Here is a 24,122-nt window from a genome sequence, read left to right on the forward strand (position 1 = left end):
TCTTGCAGGTGATACCTGTTTATCATTTGTTTAAGCATTGGGGTTCTTCACTGGGAGATTTATTGCCTTCAGTCAAAGGAAACATTTCTTAGCAGGAGGAGGGGGCCTCTCCTCTCAATGAGTCCATCTCCTTGCTCATGAGTGACCTGGGGAAGGGACCTGACTTAGTGAAGGCAGATGGCCACCAGTTGCAGGCAGGGCATGGAGAGGCTTCTGGAGTGAGAAGCTTTTAATTTGAGCCTTCAAGGTCCAGTAGAGGTGGGTGGTGAGCAGAAGAGTTATTTTAGACATGGGGTAGAGGCCATGTGACTTGTGAACAGGAATAATTAATGGTGAGCCAGGTCAGGAAGGGTTTCCAGAAGAGGCGGAAAAATTCTGACCTCATCCTGTAGGCACCAAAGGCAATTGGAGGCTTAATTGTATGGGGAAACTTACTGCTTTTGTAAAATGATACATGATTACCTTTAACATTTAAACAAAAGGGAAAAACAGAAAGTAAACAAAAGGGAAAAACAGAAAGTAAACAACACCCACCTGACATACATCCACCCAAAAATGAGCACTGTGAATTTGGTGGAATCTTTCCAGACGCTTCTCCAAGATTCAACCATATCCTCACAGAGGATGAGACCACATGCAACCCTTTTGCCTTTTTTCCTCAGTATTTGTGGACCTCTTCTCAGGCAAATAAAATAAAAAATAATGGAGATCATTTGTATTTGTAATAGAAATTTATGTTGTTTTACAGAGTGTTGTTCGTAATGAACTTGCTTAAACAAATTATCTTTCTTTCTATCTTGATGACCTCCTTAGTGTGTATTCTGGGATGTGGTATAGCAGGTCAAAATGTGCCTTCATGCATTTTCTTTTGGACGTGCTTCTCAGAAAGATTGAATTAGTAATTATGCACACACATCCCACCAGTGAATATCTAACTCATCTTGTACGGAAGGCTCAGCCCCATCCTCACAGCCTCAACATCATGGCCAAACTGATGATGGCTTCATAGTTGAGTTCTTTTGCATTTATTATTAGTGAGGTTGGAACCATTTTTCATATGTTTATTAGTTATCTTTATTTATTTTCCTCTCTCTCTATTTTGCTGTCAATTGCCTGATTATGTCTTTTGCCAGTTTTTCTGGGTGTGTGGGATTATGCTGAAAAAGTAGAGATCCCACTTTTTGCCCTTTTTGAAACAAGTTTTTTTTTTTCTTTTTTGAGACAGGGTGTTGCTCTGTTGCCCAGGCTGAAGTGCAGTGGTGTGATTTCAGCTCACTGTAGCCTCCGCTTCTCAGGCTCAAATGATCCTCCCACTTCAGCCACCCGAGTAGCGGAGACCACAGGCGTGAACCACCATGCCCAGCTAATTTTTGTATTTTTGTAGAGACGGGATTTCATCATGTTGGCCAGGCTCAGAAGTGTTTTTATTGCTATTATTAGATACCCTTTTAGTACACAATTCGATCATCCTATGCTTTTTTTTTCTTGTAGCCAGTTTCCTATGATGAATTACATCAATAGATTTCTTTGCATTCTTGTGAAGACCTCATTTAGTCACTCTGTCTTTATTCTGTTTGTATTTTCTTTCTTTTTTTTTTTTGACGGAGTCTCGCTGTCGCTCTGACTGGAGTGCAGTGGCACTATCTTGGCTCACTGCAACCTCTGCCTCCTGGGTTCAACGATTCTCCTGCCTCAGCCTCCTGAGTAGCTGGGATTACAGGCGTGCACCACCACCACGCCTGGCTAATTTTTGTATTTTTAGTAGAGACGAGGTTTCACCCTGTTGGTCAGGCTGGTCTTGAACTCCTGACCTCGTGATCCACCCACCTCAGCCTCCCAAAGTGCTGGGATTACAGGCGTGAGCCACCATGCCTAGCCTCTGTTTGTATTTTCTTTATGATTTCATGCATCCTTATAAATGATATTAGCCTGCAGTTTACTTTTTGTTATATATTTTTCAGGTTTTTACATCAGTATTATGCTAATATTATATAAAAAAGACTTCTTTCTTTGTATTCAGCGAGATGTTAAATCCATGATTTTTGTCTTATTTTAATTGTTCCTATGAGATTGCCTGGACCTAAATTTGTCCCATTATTATTGGCTTGTTTAGGCTTTTAAATGTCTTCTTGACCTAGTTTAGTTAACTGATATTTTAAAATAATTTCCCATTCATTTAATTTGCACAAATGGTCTCCTATAACTCATGTCATTTTCTGTGTGATTGTTTCTCCCTTCGTATTCTCAGTTTGTGTCCTGCTGTCTCCTTCTCGGCCTCTCTTGTGACTTAGGAGTTGAAGGCTTGTGGACTTAAATAAATAACCAGCTCTTGGGTACAGTTATCAGTCTCCTGATTTTATTTCTGTCAATTTCTAAGATTTTGATTTTGGTATCTTCATTTTTTGTTATGTTCTGGAATTTCTGTGATTGCAATTTTAAAGATCTATTTGATTCACATTTGTTAATGTCCATGTGGTGGAGATTTTTGGGTTGTAAACTTTTGTTCTCTATTTCTAATTATGTTTTTGCCCTGCTGAGATCATGTGATCTGTATATTTTTCATCTTTGAGAAATTTATTCATGGTTTTATTGTAGGCCTAATGAGCAATTAATTTAGGAGTGTCTGAAAAGATGTATATTTTCTGTATGGAGCATAAGGAATCTGTTACCTATTTAATCAAGTAATGTTATTCAAAATAAAGTAAACAAAAGGAATCACATGCAAGCATTTAAAACAAAGAAAATATGTAATATGCTGAGAGAAGTAAAGATATAAGACCAAACATGTACATCTTAACAGCAAACATAAAAAGGTTAAATTTCTATATTAAAGATGTGAATTTTAGACTTGGTGAAAAACAAGACTCAGCCTTCTAGGATATAACATGTATGTATATACAGCAATAACAAAGTTACTTAGTGAATTTGGTACAATCAAGATCTGTGTCAGGAAAGCATCATCTACCCAATACAGTAGACAAGTATCAAAAATAAAACGCAGGAACTTAAAAGATAAGAGAAAAAGGCTAGAGGTAAACATAGAACCTACTTCAGAGGGTTGTTGCGGGGGTGAGAAGAGGCATATGTATGAAGCCCTTACAACATCTGCACATTTTAAACCCTTCCACAATTAACGTTAGTGTCTGGTGCTGATCTGAAGTCTTAATGTGTCTTGTTGAAAGTCTCAGGAAGGAGTCTTCTCCCTAGACCTCAGCTCCTCTGGTTAGGGAGGCAGCCCCCATCATGCTGCCCTGCACCACCTCTCACCAAGTGTGCCTCAGCCCCTGGCAGGTTCTGAGGATGGCGCCTGGGCACAGACGTTCCCAACCAGCGTGCTGCAGTTCCTCAGCCTCGTGCACCGCATCTACCCCCAGGACTCGGCGTGGCGAGCCCCGGAGTTCCTCCAGACCTTGGCCATAGCCACCTTCCCCCTGGGAGCCCAAAAGGTAGGACATGTTGCTGCCCTACCCAGAGAGAGCAGGTGTAAGCATCATTATCCTTCAAGGGCAAAGGGCAAAATCCCTCCCCACCCCCCTAAAATTAAAATACATTTTAAGGCAACTTGAGGGGAACATTGAATAAGCAGCTTGGGTAATCTTCCTTTTTTGGGTGAGATACACCTCGAGGTCATTTTCAGCTCTGAGATTCAATACTTCTTTTGAGCTGTTAAGAATCTCAGTAACGAGAAGTCTAATGGCAGATAAAGTCCATTCTCTGTGCCATACACAGGCACTGACAAGGGGAGACAGTGAATCTCATTCCAGGAAGCCTGCTACTGTGCACCATATGGGGGAGGGCAGTCCTGGGAGGGCATCCTGCAAGAACTTTTGCTCTCGGGACCCTCGTCCCACTTGCAGTCCCCTGGGCCATGACTTGTGTGCCCTTCTAGGCAGTGGGTTTGCAGAGGCCCAACTTAGAGCCAGGCAAGTCAAGGGGAGGGCAGAGCCTGATTTAAGGATGAAGTCTTGAGTCTTATGCTCTGGTGGTTAGAGAAGGAGCTCTGGGAAGACATGTGAGTTTGGGGCCTCCAGCTAGGCCCAGCAGGTCAAGGGTTGGCTGAGTCAGGGCCATGTGGGACTCAGGTAAGCTAAGAGCTCCTGGGAGCTGAGAGGCGAGAAGCAGGTGAGGACTAAAGAAGAAGGTCAGGTATGGAAGAAGGAAGGGCAGAAATTCATACAACCATCTCCACTCTGGTGGATTAGGAAGTGGAGACCCAGTGAGGGCAAGCAAGCTAACTGTGTCTTCCTGCAAGTTGCCAACTGTAGCTAAAGGAGCATATTTGAAAGGTGAACAATGCTACATAGGGGGGTTTATAATCCATGTCAAGTGCAATGCCGGGCCTGGAGTGGTTGCTCCATAAACATTTGCTAAATGCCCAAATGAATGAGCAACATGCTCTCTTAGCTAACCTTTTCCAGAAGCATACCCATGGCGACAGCCTCCATCTCCTGAAACCGGTGCTTTAGAGAACCTGAACTGCCACCTGATGAAGGTGGTGTCTGAGAGGGAAAGCTGAGATTCAGAGAGGCAAAGCAGTGCTCACCAGTTTCCTCCAGGCTTACTGAGGGTCACAAAACCCATCTCCCAGATTGACTGGAAGAGTGAAATGTACTGAACATCATGCGATTAACAAGTGACAGAGCCAGGGTTTAAATCTCACTCTTACCCTAAAGCCTTGTCCTTCTCATTACAGTCAGTTTAAAATAAAATTAAATGGCCAAATAAACTTTAAAAGTAATTGGTTTTAATAAAAAGACTAAATATAAAGACCAGAAGTTTCATAAAAAGATAACATAATTTTGAAATAGTTTTATGAGTGTATATCAAGTAACTTACTAAAAAGTAAGATAAAAAACAAAGCAAACAGTAGTGAAGGAATGCAGCGCTGGTTGTAGGAGAGAGGGGGATAGGACCCGCAGCCAGAGGTGCAGGCAGCCTGGCCAGGGAGGGAGCAAGGGCGAGCCTACAGGCTGCCCCTTGACACTTCCCTGGGCGGGTTTTCTGCAGGGGTCCAGAGGCCTAACATTCTCTATGCAGATACCCAGCTCAGCCCCCATGCCCAAGGGTCAGGCTCGCCATCTGCTGAGTTGGGGTTCCAGCCGAGTGCCCCCGCCAGCAGCCCAGGTGCATACTCTGACCCAGGGCTCCTGCTCCCCATGGTCAGCAGTTCCTGCCCAGGGGAGGGTCTGGCCCAGAGTCACATCCCCAGCTGACCGCAGGCGAGGTCAGGCTTTTGCCTTGGGGCTTCTGGCTCTAATTCCAAGGTGCACCTCCCAGCCATCTTTGCCTTTTGCAGCTCCAAGTCAGCTCTGCCAAGGCTTTTGTTGTCTAGAAAACATACCAGACCCTCTTCATGCAGAAGGCTGGTGGCCAAAGGCTTGGATTTGCTGTGAATTTATATGGCATCTTTCCAATCAAGGCTGCACGGAGCTAATTAATGCAGTCACTACCTCCCTAGGTGCCATTAAATTCATTTTATGGCTTAATTAAGAATGGCCGCATTAATTTTATGAATGAGCAAAGGGAGGTGCTAACAGATGAATGCACAGGAGAAGTTCATGGGCTGGGAGTCAGGAGTCCCTGGCCGCGTGTCCTTGGGCGTGTCATTCGGCCTCCAGCATCTTTGTGTCCTCCTGGACGTATCTGGGGTAATGACCCCTGTCTTACTGATCTCCCAACATTTTATAAATATAAAACAAAGGAGTGGATGCCAAAGCACTTCAGGAATTAGAGGAAAGAACTCTTTGTAGTCCCACGTCTCCACTGTTCTTGCCTGGGGAGCCTGTCTGTGGGCATCAGCAGAGACTGGGCAGGAAGTAGAGGTGAGCTCCCCATCACAAGATGGGCACTGACTCTCTGACTGTCTACCAGGGGCTGGGCATTGCCATGTTCGTTATTCTCTCATGCCATTCTCCCAGATCCGGTGTCAGATGGTTTTAATTGTCTCTATTTAACCGATGGGGAGCTGTGGCTTGGAGATGTGAAGCAGCTTGCTCCTGGCACATTCCGGAGTTCATCATGAACACTGCAGGCCTCTCTGACTCTATGGTTTAGCTTGTTTGCACAACACTTGGCATCTCATGTTCTCAAACTGCAGCAGGCCACCTTATGAGCAGCTGGACCCTGGGCAAATCGCTTTCCTGTGCAGAGCCTCAATTTCCATACATGTCACTGGGCATGACAATAATCGTGCCATGCACATGGCACAGGTTGGTAGGAAAGAGCTTGAGGCAGGGCAGGCCACTCATGTTGGGGTTCTCTTGTCTTTGAGGGGGCTGGGACTGAGTCCACCCGGAACACCAGCAGTCCTGAGGCTGCAGCTGAAGGCGACAGCACAGTGGAGAGTCTCCAGGCTCCCACCGAGACACATCCCGCCCGGAGGCAGCTAAGGGAGTTCACGCAGCTCCTCTTGAGGGAGCTTCTGCTTGAAGCCCCCAGCCCCAAGCAGTGGCTGCCCCTGGAGGTGCTCTTGGAGGTGGGTTGGAAAAGGTGACGTTGGGCTCTGTGCTGTGGAGGCTGCTGGGATACAGGCACTGCAAGGGCAGGATGCACCCAGGGAGACAGAGGGCCTGGGGGCCACAGCGAGTGAAGGGGAATCTGTGAACCATGGGCCCCAAAAGAGCAACAGGTGATAGAGGAGTGAGCGCAGGGTCCCTAGAAGCAGAGCCAGAGGTGGAAGTTTTGTGTAAGTGAGTTATTGGCCAGTGGGTTGGAGGGGGTGTTCTCAGGAGAAGCAGGGAGAGAGACAGAGGGGCAGGAGGTGAAGCTAGCCCAGAGGTGGTCCCAGCTGGAGCCTGGCCCAACGGGGGTTCTGGGGTTGCTCTCTGCCTCTCAGGGCTGGCCCCACCTGCAGCACCTGACAGGTAGCCATGGGCTATGGGCTCCCCCGACTTGCCTCCTTACCCTCGGAAATGGGCGTTGCTTCCTGGACGAGGCAGCCTGGTCACAGAGGGTGGTCCCCCAGAGAAGGGGCAATTGTAAGCAGCCCACACTGGTGGCAGATGTGGCCTAAATGCCCCAGCCAGGCTAGGGAGGCGGTGGGCACTGGGTGGACACGATGGCCCTGTGGTTGTTGTCTCAGTCCCGGGCTGTGCTTCCAGGCTTCTCCAGACCACACCACCAGCCAACAGAAGCGAGACTTCCAGTCCAAGATCCTGCTTTCTGCTATGGAAATATTCCACATGACAAGTAGAAGTGACGCAGCGATGCTCAGAGGTGAGTGGGGCAACTGGTCCTCCCCATTCATGACATGAGGCTGCTGACAGCGGAGGGGAAACCAGCATGCTGGCCGGGAGCTGACCCTAGCTGGGGATGCTGCCTCCCCCTGGCATCAGTCCCTCCAGGCATCATCAACAATAACTCCCTGGCTCCTGCCTTGGGGCGCAGTGGAGGGGTACTTGCTACTTTCCATGACACCCTTGTCCATGCCACTTACAGACAGAAAGCCCTCTTGTCCTCTGAGCAAAAATTGGCTCTCCTATAGCCTCAGTAGAAATGCAGCCTCTTCCCATAATGGAAGCCAAGATACCGGAATTTAACCTTCTGTGCTCAGCATCCTGCCTGGGTACAGGATAGGAGCACAGTTGATGTTTCTTAAACAATGAACCTGGATGAAGACGCTGCCATGCCCCTTCAGAGCTTAAAACTGAAGTTTCATTTAAAAAACTTGGTTCCAGGACAGCTATACCTTTTCGACAAGCCTAAACAAAAGCCTTTTCTGTGGTTCCCAAGCCACAGGAGTCCCTAGGAACATGAGTTCTCCCCTGGACTTCTCCTTGCCTCCCACTCAGAAGCCCTGACTTCATGATCTTTCTCATGGAGAGACTGGAATGCAGGAGAGTAGCAGGGTGGTGAATTGTGGTTTTGGCAACCCCAGTTCTGCACTTGGCTCTGCCACTGGACAGTCATGCGACTCTAGTGAGGTGTCTGGACCCGTGAGTGAGGACGACAGTCGTGGTGAACTCACAGGGTTGTGCTAGGGGTTAGCTAAGATCATCACACACATGGCTGAGCACAGTGCCTGCTGTGTTGGTGAGCATAAACGGACATTGACAGTATGGCTTTATCCTCTGCCCAGTGTAGCAGCAGGGCCCCTGGTCATCATGATGCCTGCTCATTTGTCTCAGGCAGCACATTCTTCCCCGTCCTCCTCCAAAAAGCCACAGGAAGAAATGCTTCCCCTTGCTTGCTTTCTCACCACTTAGTTTATGTCACTGACCAGATTACTCAAGATCTGTTCACTTTGATTAAATGTGTGTGTGTTGGGCACCTCCTCAGTACAAGACTCCATCTTTGGAGCCATGGGGTAAACGGAGGTAAATAAGATGCAGTTGGTCACCACAAGGGGCTTGGAGACTGTCATGGAGAGAAGTCCATTTAGACTCTCACCTCCACCTGTCCCCTCACTCCACAGACAGCAAAGAGCCTCAGCCAAGTGCAGAAGCTGCTGCTGCCCCTTCACTTGCCAACATCTCCTGCTTCACCCAGAAGCTGGTGGAGAAGCTGTACAGCGGGATGTTCTCAGCAGACCCCAGGCATATCCTCCTCTTCATCCTGGAGCACATCATGGTGGTAAGAGCTGTTCACTGACCAGGTGTCCATGTGGATCTGAATGATGTGCTCCTGGCTGTTGTCCAGTTGGTCCCACTGGATCTGCCCTCCCTCCCTGGAGTAGAATCTGAGCCAGCTGGGAGGAAGTGGGAGGCCCTTTAGGCCCAGGTAGTACCTGGAGACTACTGCAAGTCCTGCAGGGTTCTTACCTCAGGCCACCTGAGCCCAGTCCCAGGGATTGGAAGCCTCAGCTCCCTGCACTTGCACCTGAGCTCTGTAAACTCCTAAAACCTGCTTCCTTCCCTTTGCGTTTGTATTGGGATTGTTGGTTCAACCTTAATTGTTGTTATTCCTCCTCAACTAAGAAAGAGCCACAAAGGCCTTTGTCTCCGCAAGACCTATTTTATTTTCTTCCTTAGTACTAACTCTGTCTGTTGTATTTGTGCCTTCCTGCAGTGGAGACAGGCATCTATTTTAACCTTGTCTTTTTATTCTTGCCTGTGCCCCCCGTTTTTTTTTTCCAGATAAACAGGTATAACTACATACCTACCTGTACAAATGCATGCCTATAGGGCCACTATTGAATGTAGGTGTGTGTATGTGCACGCATATACACACAGAGAGAATTGTACAATCTCAAAATTCTAGCATCAAAAGAGACCATTTTTTTTAGATCTCAGCCCCATTACAAGCTGGAGACTTCCTGACAAGCCTCCATACAACCTTTGCTCAAACCCTCCCTGTGATGGGGAACCCACTAAAGTTCAGGTTGTCCCACCCAGGGGGACGTCTGTGATTCTTAGAAAGAACTTTCTCTTATCAAGCTGGGATCTACCCCCAGCAGCTCCTGCCAGCAGTCCTGGGTATGCTCTCTGCAGCAGAACTAGGAGGACTACTCTCCTTCCTCTTCACATCTCATAGAGAGTGAAATTGGCTCCCAGCACCCTTCTGACTGCAGAGTCACCCACAGACCCCAGGACTGGGCCTCTGCACAGTTTCTAGAGTCATCTTCACTTGTCTGATGAGCAGGTCCAGGTAAACCTGGAAAGACTTGAATTCAAAGGCTTCTTAAGGAACAACTCCAAGAGAGGAGAAATAGCCCTGCCCTTGTCAGCTCTGTGAGGGTTAAAATCAGATTCCTGGCAAGTTGTGTTGTAAATGGAAAGAAGTTGCTGAGCTCCCTATGGCTAAAGCATGGACTCCCAGCTAGTATTCCAAACATAGGTGCCAGTGGGGGCCATGGTGCCTTCAGGGGGACCGGGCCCGAGGGCTCAGCTCCCCACATATCCACCGGCCTCCTCTCCTGCTGGCTGTCTGTGATGTCTGCCCCTCTTAACCTCAGTTCGAGACCCATCTGAGGAGCAGGAGAGGACCATGATAAAGAAATGAATCCCAAACCCCAACAGGTTTACACAGACCTTCACTTCATGAGTAGAAACATTGCGTTACCCGTGAAATTCTAAGGGAGTAGCCTATAACAAATTCATTTTCTATCGGACAGAAAAACTTTGTGCATACTCTTTGTATTATAGGTTCTTTTCATGGAAGTCAAACAAATGTTTGGAGATGTATGGACTAGTCCATGCTAAGGCTACAAATCAGGGTCTTCTGCTTCTCCCTCTAAGTTTCTTTTGAACTAAAATCTTCTGGACTCCATCTCCAGTAGATGATATGATGGTTAAGAGCATGGCTCAAGTGTCCAGTGTATGTTTGACCCTTGCTGAACCACCCAGCCTCTCTGACCCTTAGCTTCTTATCCCTACAGTGGGGTAACTTAGCATCTATGGTGTTTTTATGACAAACAGGCAGTATGTGCAAATCTATGCAAAATGCTTAGCATAATACCTGGAATACTGTAAGAATTCTATGATAACTATTAATAATGACACATGACTATTTTTTAAATTAGATACTACTAATAGCATGTTCTCATACATTGAATGTCAATCTTGTTACCAGTGTTTCAGAAATCTTGGGTCACCAAATCTATTTTCTGTAATATGACTACAACAAACTTTCAGCCTTTTTTAACACAACTTTTCACCCAAATTCTGCATAGCCTTGATTGATCATTTCCTTAAATAAACACCTGAAAGTAGAAGAAACTAGTCCTATTTGAATTTCAGGTCGTGTCATTTTTTTTTTTTAAGAGACAAGGTCCTGCCCTGTCATCCAGGTCGGAGTGCAGTGGCAGGATCCTAGTTCTCCTCAGCCTCGAAATCTTGGGCTCAAGCAATCCTCCCCTCTCAGCCTCCTGAGTAGCTAGGACTATAGACATGTACTACCTTGCCTGGATAAATTTTTTTTTTTAACTTTTTGGAAAGATAGGGTCTTACTATGTTGCTGCCCAGGCTGGTCTTGAACACCTGTCCTCAAGAGATCTTCTTATCTTGGCCTCCTAAAGTACTAGCAGTACAGATGTGAGCCACCATACCCAGCCATGTCACTTTTATTTTTATTTCAAGTTCCAGGGTACATTGCAGAATGTGCAGGTTTGTTACATAGGTAAATGTGTGCTATGGTGGTTTGCTGCACCTATCAACCCATCACCTAGGTATTAAGCCCAGCATGAATTAGCTATTTTTCCTAATGCTCTCCCTCTCCCCACCCACTGACAGGCCCCAGTGTGTGTTGTTCCTCTCCCTGTGTCCATGTGTTCTCATTGTTCAGCTCACACTTGCAAGTAAGAACATGTGGTATTTAGTTTTTTGTTCTTGCGTTAGTTTGCTGAGGATAATGGCTTCCATCTCCATCCATGTCCCTTCTAAGGACATGAGCTCATTCATTTTTATGGCTCATAGTATCCCATGGTATATATGTACCATATTTTCTTTATCCAGTCTATCATTGATGGATATTTGGGTTGATTCCATGTCTTTGCTATTGTGAATAGTGCTGCAAGGAACATACGTGTACATGTATCTTTGTAGCATAATAATTTATATTCCTTTGGATATATACCAGTAATGGGATTGCTGGGTCAAATGGTGTTTCTAGTTCTAGATCTTTAAGGAGTCACCACACTGCCTTCCATGATGGTTGAACAAATTTACGTTCCCAACAGCGTAAAAGTGTTCCTATTGCTCTGCAACTTTACCCCATCTGTTGTTTCTTGACTTTTTAATAATTGCCATTCTGACTGGCATGAGATAGTATCCCATTGTGGTTTTGATTTGCATTTCTCTAATGATGAGTGATGTTGCATTTTTTTTTCATGTATTTTTTGGCCACAAGAATGTCTTCTTTGGAGAAGTGTCTGTTCATGTCCTTTGCCCATTTATTAATGGGGTTGTTTGTTTTTTTCTTATAAAATTGTTAATTTCCTTGTAGATTCTGTATATTAGACCTTTGACATATGGATAGATTGCAAAAATTTTCTCCCACTCTATAGATTGCCTGTTTGCTCTGATGATAGTTTATTTTATTGTGCAGAAGCTCTTTAGTTTAACTAGATCTCATTGTGAATTTTTGCTTTTGTTGCAACTGCTTTTGACTTCGTCATGAAATCTTTGCCCGTGCCTATGTCCTGAATGGTGTTGCCTAGATTTTCTTCTAGAAGTTTTATAGTTTTGGGTTTTACATTTAAGTCTTTAATCCATCTTGAGTTAATTTTCATGTAAGGTATAAGGAAGGGGTCCAGTTTCAATTTTCTGCATATGTCTAGCCAGTTCTCCCAGCACCATTTATTAAATAGGGAATTCTTTCCCCATTGCTTGTTTTTGTCAGGTTTGTCAAAGATCAGATGGTTGTAGACATGTGGTCTTGTTTCTGAGTTCTCTATTCTGTTCTATTGGTCTATGTGTCTGTTTTTGTACCAGTTCTGTACAAAAACAGTACACTGTTTGGTTACTGCAGCCTTGTAGTATACTTTGAAGTCAGGTAGCTTGAGGCCTCCAGCTTTGTTCTTTTTGCTTTGGATTGTCTTGGCTATATGAGCTCTTTTTTGGCTCCATATGAATTTTAAAATCGTTTCTTCTAATTCTGTGAAGCATATCAATGGTAGCTGAATGGGAATAGCATTGAATCTATAAATTACTTTGGGCAATAAGCCATGTCACTTTTTGATTATATTATTTTTGTGGTAAACTGGATCTGTAACTAAAATTGCAAAGCACTCACAAGTATGTGTATGTGTGTGTTTTTTTTTTAATGACACAGGTCATTGAGACTGCCTCTTCTCAAAGGGACACTGTCCTCAGCACTTTATACAGCAGTTTAAATAAAGTCATTCTTTATTGCCTATCCAAGCCCCAGCAGTCCCTCTCTGAATGCCTCAGCCTTCTCAGCATCCTGGGCTTTCTGCAGGAGCACTGGGATGTTGTCTTTGCCACCTACAATTCCAACGTCAGCTTCCTCCTGTGTCTCATGCATTGCCTTTTGCTACTCAATGAGAGAAGGTAAGAGCTGCCCACTTGTTTCCTTGCCTGCTGGTGGTCCATGCAGAAAGGAGAGATTTAGAGGGAAACTTGATTGAGGACTGAGGTCTGTATAAATGATATCATCCTTTTGTTTATCTGGTCTTCCATATTTTGTGAAATGTTTGATAACATGGTAAGTAATCCCCAAACTTGTCCATGTGACAGCAGCTAGAATCATCATGAAATAATAATTTACCCTATTTCTACAATTCTAAGATTGTAAGGTACCTCATTGATTTAATTTTTGAGGCAGAAAATGCCAACATTAGATGTACACATTGATTTTATGATGTAGCCAGATTCTAGAAACATTATCATTTGATAATTACAATCTTAGAATGCAAAAATATAATGTATTGTGCAATGCAGGAATAATTTTGCTTTCAGGAAAAAAATTACATATGCATACAATATATGACACAAAATGACATCCATAAAAATGCTAGTTAAAAAGCTATTAAATTAAACTTATTTAAGTCCTTTTCTTGAAGCCTAAGTTTGGAAATACATCAGATTTCCAAAACTGAATGTAGTTCATGCACACTGACACAGAGAGAGAGACGGAAAGTGAACATACTTCCCATCTCTCTCTCTCTCTCTGTGTCAGCGTGCATGAACCACATTCTCCAGCATCTCAGCATCCTGCTGCCTGTGAATATGATGTCTTGTGAATATGATGTCTTATGACTAGAGGGAGAGAGGACTATGGGATGTCACACTTCACTCTTGTCCTTTTCCTTCATTATAGTCATCCTAACAAAAATTATGTTTGATCACTTAAAAAAAAACAGTCCTCCATGTCCTGTAGTGCTGACCACTGAACAGTACAAAGCACTAGCATTGACTTCTCATAAAACTCTCTGGGAAGCCTTGGGGAACCCTCCTAGCCCAGAGGAGGCACTTGTGTTTGAATGAAAGAAAATAATCCATTTTCAGTATGTGGTTTAATTTGGGGAGGTTTTTCTTTTTCTTTCTTTTTCTTTTTCTTTTTTTTCTTCCTGTTTCAGGAGTTAGGCCTCATCCATCCTGGAAGCATAGGTAAAGAGGAGCAGAATGACAACTGAATTATGTGCTTGAGATGATACCTTCCTTAGTTCCCTCTGTTTAGCAAGATTGACTTTATTCTAGAAATTTCAAAAATGGGCATTCTCATATGTCAGGTTATTTTCCTTTCCATGTTTGTCATTTTCAGTTCAATCCATGAACATTTACTGAGTGTCTATTTGGTTTGTGTCATAATGGCCACGTGGACATTAACACAATGGGGACCCCCAGAGCACATGGTTCATGGGAAACCTAATGTATAAACCACTGTGTCCCCACTTAGAACTGGCTACATCATATGTGAGGCCTCCAGCAAAATTAAAATGCGAGGCCTGTGTCCAAAAATACCCAAAATTTCAAGATGATGACAGCAGAGCCCCAAAAAGGGTTCTTCTTAGTGCAGGGCCCTGTGTAATTGCACAGGTTGCACGCCCATGAAGCCAACCCTGGCCCCACTCCAGGCAGGATGAAATCAATGCCAAACAAAGGCAGGGTTTAATGCTTTGGGAATGCACTGAAAGAAATGACTAGTTCTGATGGTGGGGAACCAGGAGCAGGCAGAGGGGGCCTGCTGGCAGTACAGGTGGGATTTCACAAGATTTCTCATAAGGAGAAGGTGTTTCTCCTATTATTCAGAATGCCACTCTAAAATATCTGCTGTGGAATTTCTTATAAAGCGTTTGCTTTAATTTGATTAGCCAAGTTTTTTTCCATATTGATATAGGTAATTATTGGAGGATGATTATTTGTAATAAAGAGCAATGGAATGGTCTCAAGGAAACTGGAGTTTATGGGAATTTAGTGAAAAATCTCTTATCCACTAGTTACCCAGAAGGATTTGGATTGGAGCCCAAGCCTAGAATGTCTACTTATCATCAAGTCTTCCTTTCCCCAAATGAAGATGTGAAAGAAAAAAAAGAAGATTTGCCAAGTTTGAGTGATGGTACATTTTATTTGTCATTGTGTGTGTGTGTGTGTGTGTGTGTGTGTGTGTGTGAGAGAGAGAGAGAGAGAGAGAGAGAGAGAGAGAGAGAGGGGTGGTGACTGGATAGTGGTACCTGCTAGGGTTGCATTCTTCAGTTTGTCCTTCCCAAAATAAGAAAGCAGATACTATTAAGGACATTTTCAAAAAGCCAGAAGACTTACGAATTCCCAGAGTAATCATGTATTAGTATATAGCAAGGCAAGCTGGTAGAAAGTAATACTGGATTGGTCTTTGTATATTAGAAATGAAATGGAAAGGAATGAATGGATGGATAGGTGAAGAGAAAGCTCTGTGGGACTTGGTTTGACTAGAAGCTTAATCCCAGGATACTCTACTGTAAATTAAAACTGTCATGCCCATCTCACCTAATTTAGTTCAAGTCATTACCTAGTTGCTGCTCAGCTTCATTCCCTAGTAAATGAGAAGGGATTAAATAAACCCATTACTATCTATAAGACTTTTCGCTTAATAGAGTTTATTCTTGAATTTACTAATCTCAAATCAAGTTAAAGGGATTAGCAGTTATTTTTCTAGCAGCCCGTTCTATGTGTTTGAGAGATTATGCTCTCCCTTGGTCCAGGAAGCAGAAGCTCTGCCACTCCTTCTGCCAGTCTGGTTTGCAGACTGTTCCACTTACCTGGTGATATGTTGTGATACAAGATTGTACACACAACCAGGTGCAGTGGCTTATGTACCCCAGCACTGTGGGAGGCCAAGGCAGGTGGATTACCTAAGGTCAGGAGTTCAAGCCAGCCTGGCCAACATGCTGAAACCTTGTCATTACTAAAAATACAAAAATATTAGCTGGGCATAGTGGTGGGCACCTGCAATCCCAACTACGCGGGAGGCTGAGGCAGAAGAATCACTTGAACCTGGGAGGCGGAGGTTGCAGTGAGCCAAGATCATGCCACTGTACTCCAGCCTAGGCAACAAGAGTGAAACTTCATCTCAAAAATAAAAGATTGTACACACAGGGCCTCTGTGTTCTGTCAGGTAGCTGCCAAGCTCAAAAATCTTGTGACTTTAAAGTTTATTGGACATGGTGTTGATTACAACATGGATGTACACACTTTGGGACTTGGCTGGTAGAGCTGGGCTGGGCACTGTCCATTCCCTTAGGGTGAGAGAAACAGTCTCCAGGGGCTCATTGGTCCAAGATCAGAAGAAATTTAGGCGTGGTTCAGGGTATTACAGATGTGGGGCACAGCAGACACAGTGGGCTTGTTAGATCTGCTTATACCTGAAGAATTTCAGGGGACTGAAATGGGTGGGTAGTGAGAAGCAAGGTCCAGGAAAGAGGACTGGTTGTTTCCTGAGCTCTGAGCCACAGGATAGCCTTGAGCTTGGTGTCCATTCCCCTGAGTGGTCAACATGTAAGGGAAGGTTGGAAGGAGCTGTTTGAGTGGAGCTATTTGACTACCTAGAGCTCACACAAGGTGTTCCTCTGGTATCCAACAGAATTACAGGGTGGGGAGTGGGGGTTTCTGAACTCATAAATGATATTTCCCAGTCCTAGACATGTGAGGCAGGCAGAAATTTGTGACAGGCAGGTGGAGGTGGAGGAAGGCCAGCTTACATGGGTGTTGGTAGCGTTGTTGTCAGGCTTGTGGCTCTCCATACTGATTGCTTCTGGCTGAAGCTTGCAAAGCTGGGGTGATGTTCAAGACCTTAAGAGAGAAGGGTGTGGGTAAAACCACTCATGACACACCATCTTCCAGCACTCTCTGGGAGGTCACTGAGGCCATCCTGAGTGTGCCATGTGCTCTCTCTGCTAGTCCAACACAACATCCAGAAGACAGTGCAGACTCTCTGGCAGCAGCTGGTGGCACAGAGGCAGCAGACCCTGGAGGATGCCTTCAAGATTGATCTATCTGTGAAATCTGGAGAGAGGGAAGTGAAGATTGAAGAGGTCACACCGCTCTGGGAGGAGACGATGCTCAAGGCCTGGCAGCATTACTTAGGTCTCTATCCACTTGGCCCAAGGGAATGGGAACTCCTGGGTCTCACAGAGCCAAATTCCCCCAAGGTTCTACTCAGGGCCCAGAGCCTTTTCCACCTAGACCCTCTGTCTCATCCCTTAAGTGGATAGGATTTCTGTCATTGAAATCTTATGTATCTTTCCTTACAAAGAATGAATATCACATGGCACCTTAAGTGAAAGCAAGGCCAGAGAGGCCAACCAAGCAAGAAGATTCCAGCAATTTCTTAGAGGAAGAGGCCCATGTGGAGGCTGTGGCCTGGGCTCAGGAACTTGAGGTTCTATGTCCTACTCTGATATCCACCTACCAGCTTTGAAACCTTTCACTAAGTCATGCAATTACCTTGAGCTTAGGTTCCTCATGTCCTGTCACTTCATGAAGTGAAAGTTTTCATCCCCAAAATATTAATGTCTCTTGCATTCTGTTAGTGACCTCAACATTTTTACCATATTAATATTTGGTACTAATAAACAACATTTTTGCATATTAGTCAATGCAGCTGCAAGAATGAAGTTTTAATTTTGTTTTCAAGGTGATCACTGTTTTCAACTTACACTTCCTATACTTGTACATCTTCCAGAATCACAAAATTTGCAGTGATTCAGGAGTTAGTTATTTCCATGTGTATTGTCCCAGACTGTCCAGTGGTCCAGAATCTCCTTCTAATTGGCTTTCTAAATTAGTCCTGGCAGATGTGTACATACATACCTGGTTTTGTCCATTTATGCTGCCGTAACAAAATACCACAGACTGAGTGATTTACAAATAATAGAAAATTATTTGCTCAGTTCTGGAGGCTGGGAAGTTCAAGATCAAGGTGCCAGTAGATCTGATGTCTGCAGAGGGCTATGTCTGGCATCTGCTTCTAAGATGGTACCTTGTTGCTGTATCCTCTGGAAGGGAGAAATGCTGTGTCCTCCCATGTTGGAACAGACAGAAGGGCAAAAATGGCCTGGGATGGTCCCCTTCAGCCCTTTTATAAGACACTAATTCATTCATGAGTGTAGAACCCTCATATTTTAATTACCTCCCAAAAGGTCCCACTTCTTAGTACCACCACAATTGGGATTACACTTCAACATGAATTATGGAGGGAACACACATTCAAACAATAGCAATACCTATCTACTTTCATGTACTTTTAAAGTCAAAATGGTCAGATTCTATTTCAGAGAAGAGTAAAATAAAATAGGATATACATATCCATGCACATACAGTGGAATAAAGTAGTAAAACTGTAAAGCTTACAAATGACTCTCTTTTTGCTAACAATCCTATATTGAACACTTTCCATGTTCCAGGGTCTTTAAACACATATCTTATATAATTTTCATGATGCCTCAATTAGTTTAGATATTGTTATCCCGGTTTCACAGGATGAGAAAACTGAGGCTCAGCAACTTTAGTTAACCTGCTCAACATCTCACTGTGGGTCAACAAGCTGTGGAGCTAGGAGTTTAGGCTAAGTCTGGTGACCTCAAGGCCCACAGTGTTTCTTAGCCAAAGGAAAGTCAGAAGACGGCAGTGTGAGCTTGTAACCTGGGTTGTTTCTGTTTTTGGAGGCAACCACAGGGGGCTCATGCCCCTGGTTGGCCCTTTGAAAGCCAAGCTAGCTATGAAAAATAGTGTGTGCTCTCACTTCACCTCTGACATTCTTTGCTTCCCTGCCCTCAGCATCTGAGAAGAAGTCACTGGCAAGTCGTTCAAATGTTGCACACCACAGCAAAGTCACTTTGTGGAGCGGAAGCCTGTACTCAGCCATGAAGCTGATGCCCGGGCGGCAGGCCAAGGACCCTGAGTGCAAGACAGAGGTGAGACCCCTTTTCCTTAGAAAAGTATCAGGCATTTGCTTCAAACCCCATGAGTCGTATCTCCTCTCCGCTGCCTGTTACTAGACATGATCTAACTCCATGTCCTTGTGAGCATTTGAGGGTATGCATGTAGCTCCCCAGTTGAGGCTAGGTTTAGGCTGTATTAGGCTGGCTCCTTGTTCCCATTCTCAACTGGAGTCAGACATATTCAGAGGGCACTAGCCCACCACTCAGCAGCAGCTAGGGGTGTGAGCCCAGCAGAGGTGAACAGAAACATTCACTTCATTGCCAGGAGACACAGGGATGGGCCACTTTGACTGTGTTGGGTGGGCCCTCTTTACTGTGTGGGGCAGACCTGTTCGGGTTTTCTGATCAATTTCTCAAAACTGCAAAACAAGTCTTCCTAAAACTCATTGGCTCCAACAAGGTGTGTGTGTGTGTGTGTGTGTGTGTGTGTGTGTGTTTATATGTGTGTGTGTGTGAGATCAGGAACATTGTTGTAAGGTATTTGGAGTACAGTGGGTAGGGGAACAGGTTATCTCTGCCCCACAGTGTCTGGGGCCTCAGCTGGGATCATTGGAAGGCTGAGTTACTCATATATCTGGTGGTTGCTGCTGGCTTTAGTCTGAGATCTTAACAGGGGCTATTGGCTGGAACACCTACACATGGCCTCCTCATGTGAACTGGGCTTCCTTACAGCATGGTAGCAGGGTTTCAAAGGATAATGGAGAGAGAGAGCTCACCAGGCAGAAACTGCATTACCTTTTATGACCTAGCTTCAGGAGCTATGCAGTGTCACCTCCAACAAGATGGGCAAAAAATTCTGCCCAAGTCCAAGGGAAGGGAAATAGACTCCACCTTCTCATGGGGGAGTGATGAGGTTCTGCAGGAACATGTGGGACTGGAATTGTTGCTGAGGCTCTTTTAGAAATGCATGATCTGTGATATATTCTAATACCAGTGATATATTATAATGCCAGGGGCACTGACTTCTTCAGAGGTGGACTGTGGTTGTTGCTAAACATGGCTGTAGGGTCAGGAGACTTTGAGCAGTTTATTTAACTCCCCAGTGGGATAAATAACTGTGGGAACCCAGAAAAGTTCCCCGGGAAGTTAAAGTAGACAGCTGACAGACACATTAACATAATCCCAGCTCTTGGCCCATGAACTTTGGGAAATGAGGTGGAGCCCAAATCCCACCAGCTCATAATCTGTAACTGCCTGTAAGTGCCCAGGCAGATGAGGAAAAGGGCTTTCTTTTTCCAGCCTTTGGGAATCATAGGCTTCAGGGCCTGGAAAGAGTCCAGACATAGAAGGGAAGTCCAGAAATGAATGGCTGGCTGACCAGCTACCTGATGCTAAGAACTAAGGGCAAAGCACACGTCTTATTCAGGCTGTATTCTAAGGAAATTGACTTGTTAAAGGCACTGTTTGGTAAGTTCATTGATAGACTCACTGATTGAATACATTAATGTGTGAGTAACTCACTCAGATTTTATAATAGCTGCATCAGACAGGTATTATAGACTTGTTGATAAAGATGTGGAAGCTGAACCTGAAAAAAAAAAAAAAAAAGAAAGTTAAGGACTTTTCAGCCATTAAATGTCAGAGAAGATGGGATCCCATCTTTGTGCTGCTGAGGAGGACCTTAGGGAATTTATGGAACCTCTCAGAGCTTTCATTCCTGAACTTACAACTGGGAATATGCTCTGTTTATAGTAGAGCATGTGGAGCCCTGGGAAGCTGTAAATGCTTTAGAAATAGGAGACTGTTTACAAATTCTATTTGGCCTTCTAACTCTCTCTGCCAAGGTCAAGATCATCCTATAGGTGATATGTGTACCAAGCCCTAAAACTTGGAGCACTCCCACTTGTGCCCAGGTACCTGCTCCTGACCAATGTCACTTGAGACAGAAGGGGCTCAGCCCCTCTTTCCTTGGCTTCATCCTGGAGCTTCTCTTCCTTGACCAGTGTCCCCAGGAGGTCAGGGCAGCCTGGCTGGGAGCTAGGGAAGAGATGTTAGGGTGCTGGGCATGGGTATTCATCTCATCACCTCACACCTATTGATGCTGCCTCTTGCCAGTGCCCCTCTCCCTTCCCCTCTAGTCACTGTCATTGACACAGGTCAGCTGCCTCCAAGTCCTGGGGACATGCGTTGAGCAACAGCTCATATGAAAGAAGCCTGAGTAGACCGCCACGTTTGGGGCCACATAGGTGTCCCAAGTGGCTTTTAACAGTTTGCTCTTGGCTCACATTGAGAGATCTGGGAGAAAGAATATCCAAAGCCAGCTCTGTCTTGGGTGAGGGCAGGCTGTTGAAGATTTTGTCTTCTACATGCATTGAGGTCTTATTCATTTGTTCATTCAACAAATATTTATTGAGCACTTACTCTGCACCCTGCTCTCAACATTGAGGTTACAGCAGAGAACAAAACTGACATATTCTCTTCTCTCAAGGAGCTGCAGTCTAAGGAGTAAAGATAGACAATAAGCAAATACATTTGTAAATATTGGGAGAACTAATGGCAATGAGGAAAAACCACGCAGGGTAAGGCAGGGAGGGTGGCAAGAGATGGGCTGGGCTGTTTAGATGGAGAAGGTCAGCAAAGCCATCTTTGGCAAGGATGCGTTGGAGCAGAGGAGAGAATTTATGAATAACATGAGCTTTGAGATGCTCTGGGAAAGAGGGTCAGACAGAGAGGACAGTTGGGCAATGGCACTGAGGTATTGGTGTGCTGGGCAGCAAAGGTCAGTGTGACTGGACTGAAGTAGAGGGATTCACCCAGAGCCACCCCAGCTTCCAGGCAGCCATGGGGAATGTCTCCCTCACCGTTTAGCACCAGGAAGAACTACTTTCAGCAACTCAAGAAGAGCAGAAATTTTGCAACAGATCATGTTTCTGTCTTTGATCTGGACACTCAGAAATTCAGAGAGATAAGCATGGTTCAGCTTTTGTAATTGCACACCACTAGTGGGATAAATTTTTGAGCCACCTACGCATGTAAATGTGTACATACATACCTTCTCCCTGGCTTCGTTCTCCATTGACCCCCACTTTCCCTTCAGTTTGATTTATTCTTTGTACACTTTAAATTATCTTGTAGATATTAAAAGACAAATTATTTTTGAAACAAAAAGAACTGTGTTTTAATTTTTAAAATTAACTGCATCTTTGCTTAGCAACATCTTGTACTGGTAACTCAGTCTTGGATGGGCACAGTGCCTGCTACATGATAGGCCCTTAAAGAATGCAGATGGAAGTGCTTAGAGCAAAGGAGTAGACGCTCCCCCTCCTTTTGCTGAGATGAAACTCACCAGCTTTCAGACACTGCATCCATCACTCAACTCCGTGAGATGTCTTTGTCGCTAACAGAAGGCACAACTTCTCAGGTACATATGTACACTGTGATGTCATAGGATAAGAGCATCAACTATTTGCCCTGGGGTCTGTTTAATTATTTTTAAAAATTAATTTTGATTATTACAGCTGATTACACCTCAGTGAGCAATGTAATTGATATTTTCTAATGTATCCCAAGGAACATTTTGTACAACATGCTTTTTGTTGTTGAAGGTTAAAGACTCCGTTATTGGTTTTTCCCTAAATATACCCACATCATTAGTCCCTCCAGTGAGAAGGTCGCCATCTGGAAAAAGCAGCACGGAGACATTATTCAGGCACAAGTGCATGAAATTGGGGTTTCTGCATCTTCTGTCTCTCTTCTGGAAAGAAGAGGCTTGTAATTAAAGGAGTTGGTATTGGAGGAAACATTATTCATTTGGTGTTATTCCTTATCATGTCAGCAGCTGACAACCCTATAGCACTGATAAATTGTTCCTTGGAGTGAGACATATGATACAGAATTCTTAATTCCTCTTACCTATCTTCATTTTTAGTAGAAAATGTTTTATTCCTGGTGGGTGAGCTGAACTTTGAGGCAGGGTTGATTTGATAGATGTTATTTCTTCTTCTTCTCCCCCTGACCCCATCACAGTCCCTTGTGGGAGCAAATTGTGACATCACCCACCATCCCTAGAAGGCTGTGGGTGTCAGCTTGTTGGACAGAGGTTGGGAACTTGGACTCCCTTGAGGCCACCAAAGGGCAACTCAGGCCACTTTCTCATGTCCACTGTCTGCCTGGGGAATCCAGACTACGCAGGCTGGCCAGCTCCCCTCTTCACAGCTTTGGACTCAGCTTTGATTACCTATTCAATTCCAGACTTCCTTGTTTAAAAACAAGCTGAAAAGACATCAACAACCAATGTTGGTTTCTTAGTTTTGACAGGTACACCATGGCAATGTGGGATGTTAATAACTTTATGGGAAAACAGCTGAAAGGTAGATGAAAACTCTCTACTATCTTTGTAACTTTTATGAAAATTGAAAATATTCCAAAATACAATGTGTGTCATCATCTGTTTATATAAAAGCATTAGTAATCAGAAAATGTGCACAGGAGTCAGGGGGCTAGAAGCTGGTTAGGAAGGGGCCATGGAGGAGGTGACGCCTAGACCCGAGTCTGGGAGGAGCAGCGGGGTCAAAGCCTGTGCAGAGGAGAGCTCTCGGGCAGGGAGAAGGCCAGAGGCATAACAGGTGGTAAGAAAGGGGCCAAGGCAGTGGGTAAAAGCCAGGTCAGGCGGCACCACCGGCCAGCCTAGACACTCACATTTACTTGTAGGTGGGAAGTTAAAGAGAGGCATGGCATATGCTCCTATAGGTGAGATTACAGGTGAGGGCCCCTAGTGGGGAGCCGAACTGGGGGTGGCGGGGGGCTGTAGGGTGATTCAGGTGGGAGATAGTGGGGGCTGCAGTAGCTGTAGTTGGAGTAGTGAACATTAATAACACAGAAAATTCTGTTCAACTGAGGCTGGGACAGGTGAGAAAAGAGGGCCACCCAGGACAGGCCTGGCTCTGAGAAGAGACGGCACCTGGGGGTAGGAGGTCTGGCATTCAGATGGCTCTGTGGGATTCTGCAGAGAATGGGGAGAAATAAGAACCAGAGGAAGGGGCTGAGAGTGCAAGGCGACTTCCAGCCCTTAAAGGGGTAGGAACCTCTCTTGGCAGCCCCCGACCTGTGTACATAGAGCATGAGCTAGATTTCAGCCCACTTTCCTCCTGGGATCAACTGTACACATGTGGACAGCTATCCCAGGCAGTGAGCCAGGCAGGCCCCACCACAGGAGGGAGACCCACCCACCAGCCTGCCAGCAAAGATTGGGGGACTTACAGAAGAGCAGGATTCATATGGAGAAAGGCAAAGCCCTTTGTTCCCCACAATTCCATGGCTTTAGGAGATAGCTGAGCAAGCATCCAGTTGCTGTTTTCAAAGCCATGTA

The 24,122-nt window shown here is 44.9% G+C and overlaps 1 protein-coding gene and 1 long non-coding RNA gene across 27 annotated transcripts in view; one reads left to right on the plus strand and one right to left on the minus strand.

The window, feature by feature from the left end:
- The window catches only part of WDFY4 (WDFY family member 4), a 297,261-nt gene that overhangs the window by 129,854 nt on the left and 143,285 nt on the right, over positions 1 to 24,122 (plus strand). For 17 of the 21 annotated variants that reach the window (XR_004177000.1, XR_004176999.1, XR_004176998.1 and 14 more), the window contains 8 exons: positions 3,282 to 3,446; positions 6,272 to 6,475; positions 7,101 to 7,215; positions 8,414 to 8,571; positions 12,709 to 12,947; positions 14,837 to 14,955; positions 16,773 to 16,958; positions 18,651 to 18,787. Coding sequence is in view for 16 of the 21 variants with exons in the window: in XM_021943264.2 (XP_021798956.2) it covers positions 3,282 to 3,446; positions 6,272 to 6,475; positions 7,101 to 7,215; positions 8,414 to 8,571; positions 12,709 to 12,947; positions 14,837 to 14,955; positions 16,773 to 16,958; positions 18,651 to 18,787 (1,323 nt within the window). In the remaining 5 variants the exon portion in view is untranslated. Of the gene's footprint in view, positions 1 to 482; positions 1,265 to 3,281; positions 3,447 to 6,271; positions 6,476 to 7,100; positions 7,216 to 8,413; positions 8,572 to 12,708; positions 12,948 to 14,736; positions 14,956 to 16,772; positions 16,959 to 18,650; positions 18,788 to 24,122 lie in introns of those variants that run through there. The other 4 variants (XR_004177001.1, XM_031652349.1, XM_021943268.2 and 1 more) reach the window with 4 other exon arrangements.
- LOC103887462 lies at positions 13,911 to 22,755 on the minus strand. Of its 6 annotated transcripts, XR_004177007.1 has the most exons (8): positions 22,667 to 22,751; positions 22,401 to 22,508; positions 22,101 to 22,188; positions 21,176 to 21,252; positions 20,672 to 20,791; positions 20,276 to 20,342; positions 16,574 to 16,664; positions 13,949 to 13,994 (listed from the first exon to the last, which is right to left on the minus strand). It is a non-coding gene; the product is annotated as an uncharacterized LOC103887462 (long non-coding RNA). The 6 variants fall into 6 exon arrangements; XR_004177008.1 differs by lacking the exons at positions 22,101 to 22,188; positions 22,401 to 22,508 and adding an exon at positions 15,385 to 15,408 and having other exon boundaries at positions 13,911 to 13,994; positions 22,667 to 22,755; XR_004177004.1 differs by lacking the exons at positions 22,101 to 22,188; positions 22,401 to 22,508 and having other exon boundaries at positions 22,667 to 22,755.

The sequence above is a fragment of the Papio anubis genome, chromosome 11, assembly GCF_008728515.1.
Source record: "Papio anubis isolate 15944 chromosome 11, Panubis1.0, whole genome shotgun sequence".
In the NCBI taxonomy this organism is placed as follows: domain Eukaryota; kingdom Metazoa; phylum Chordata; class Mammalia; order Primates; family Cercopithecidae; genus Papio; species Papio anubis.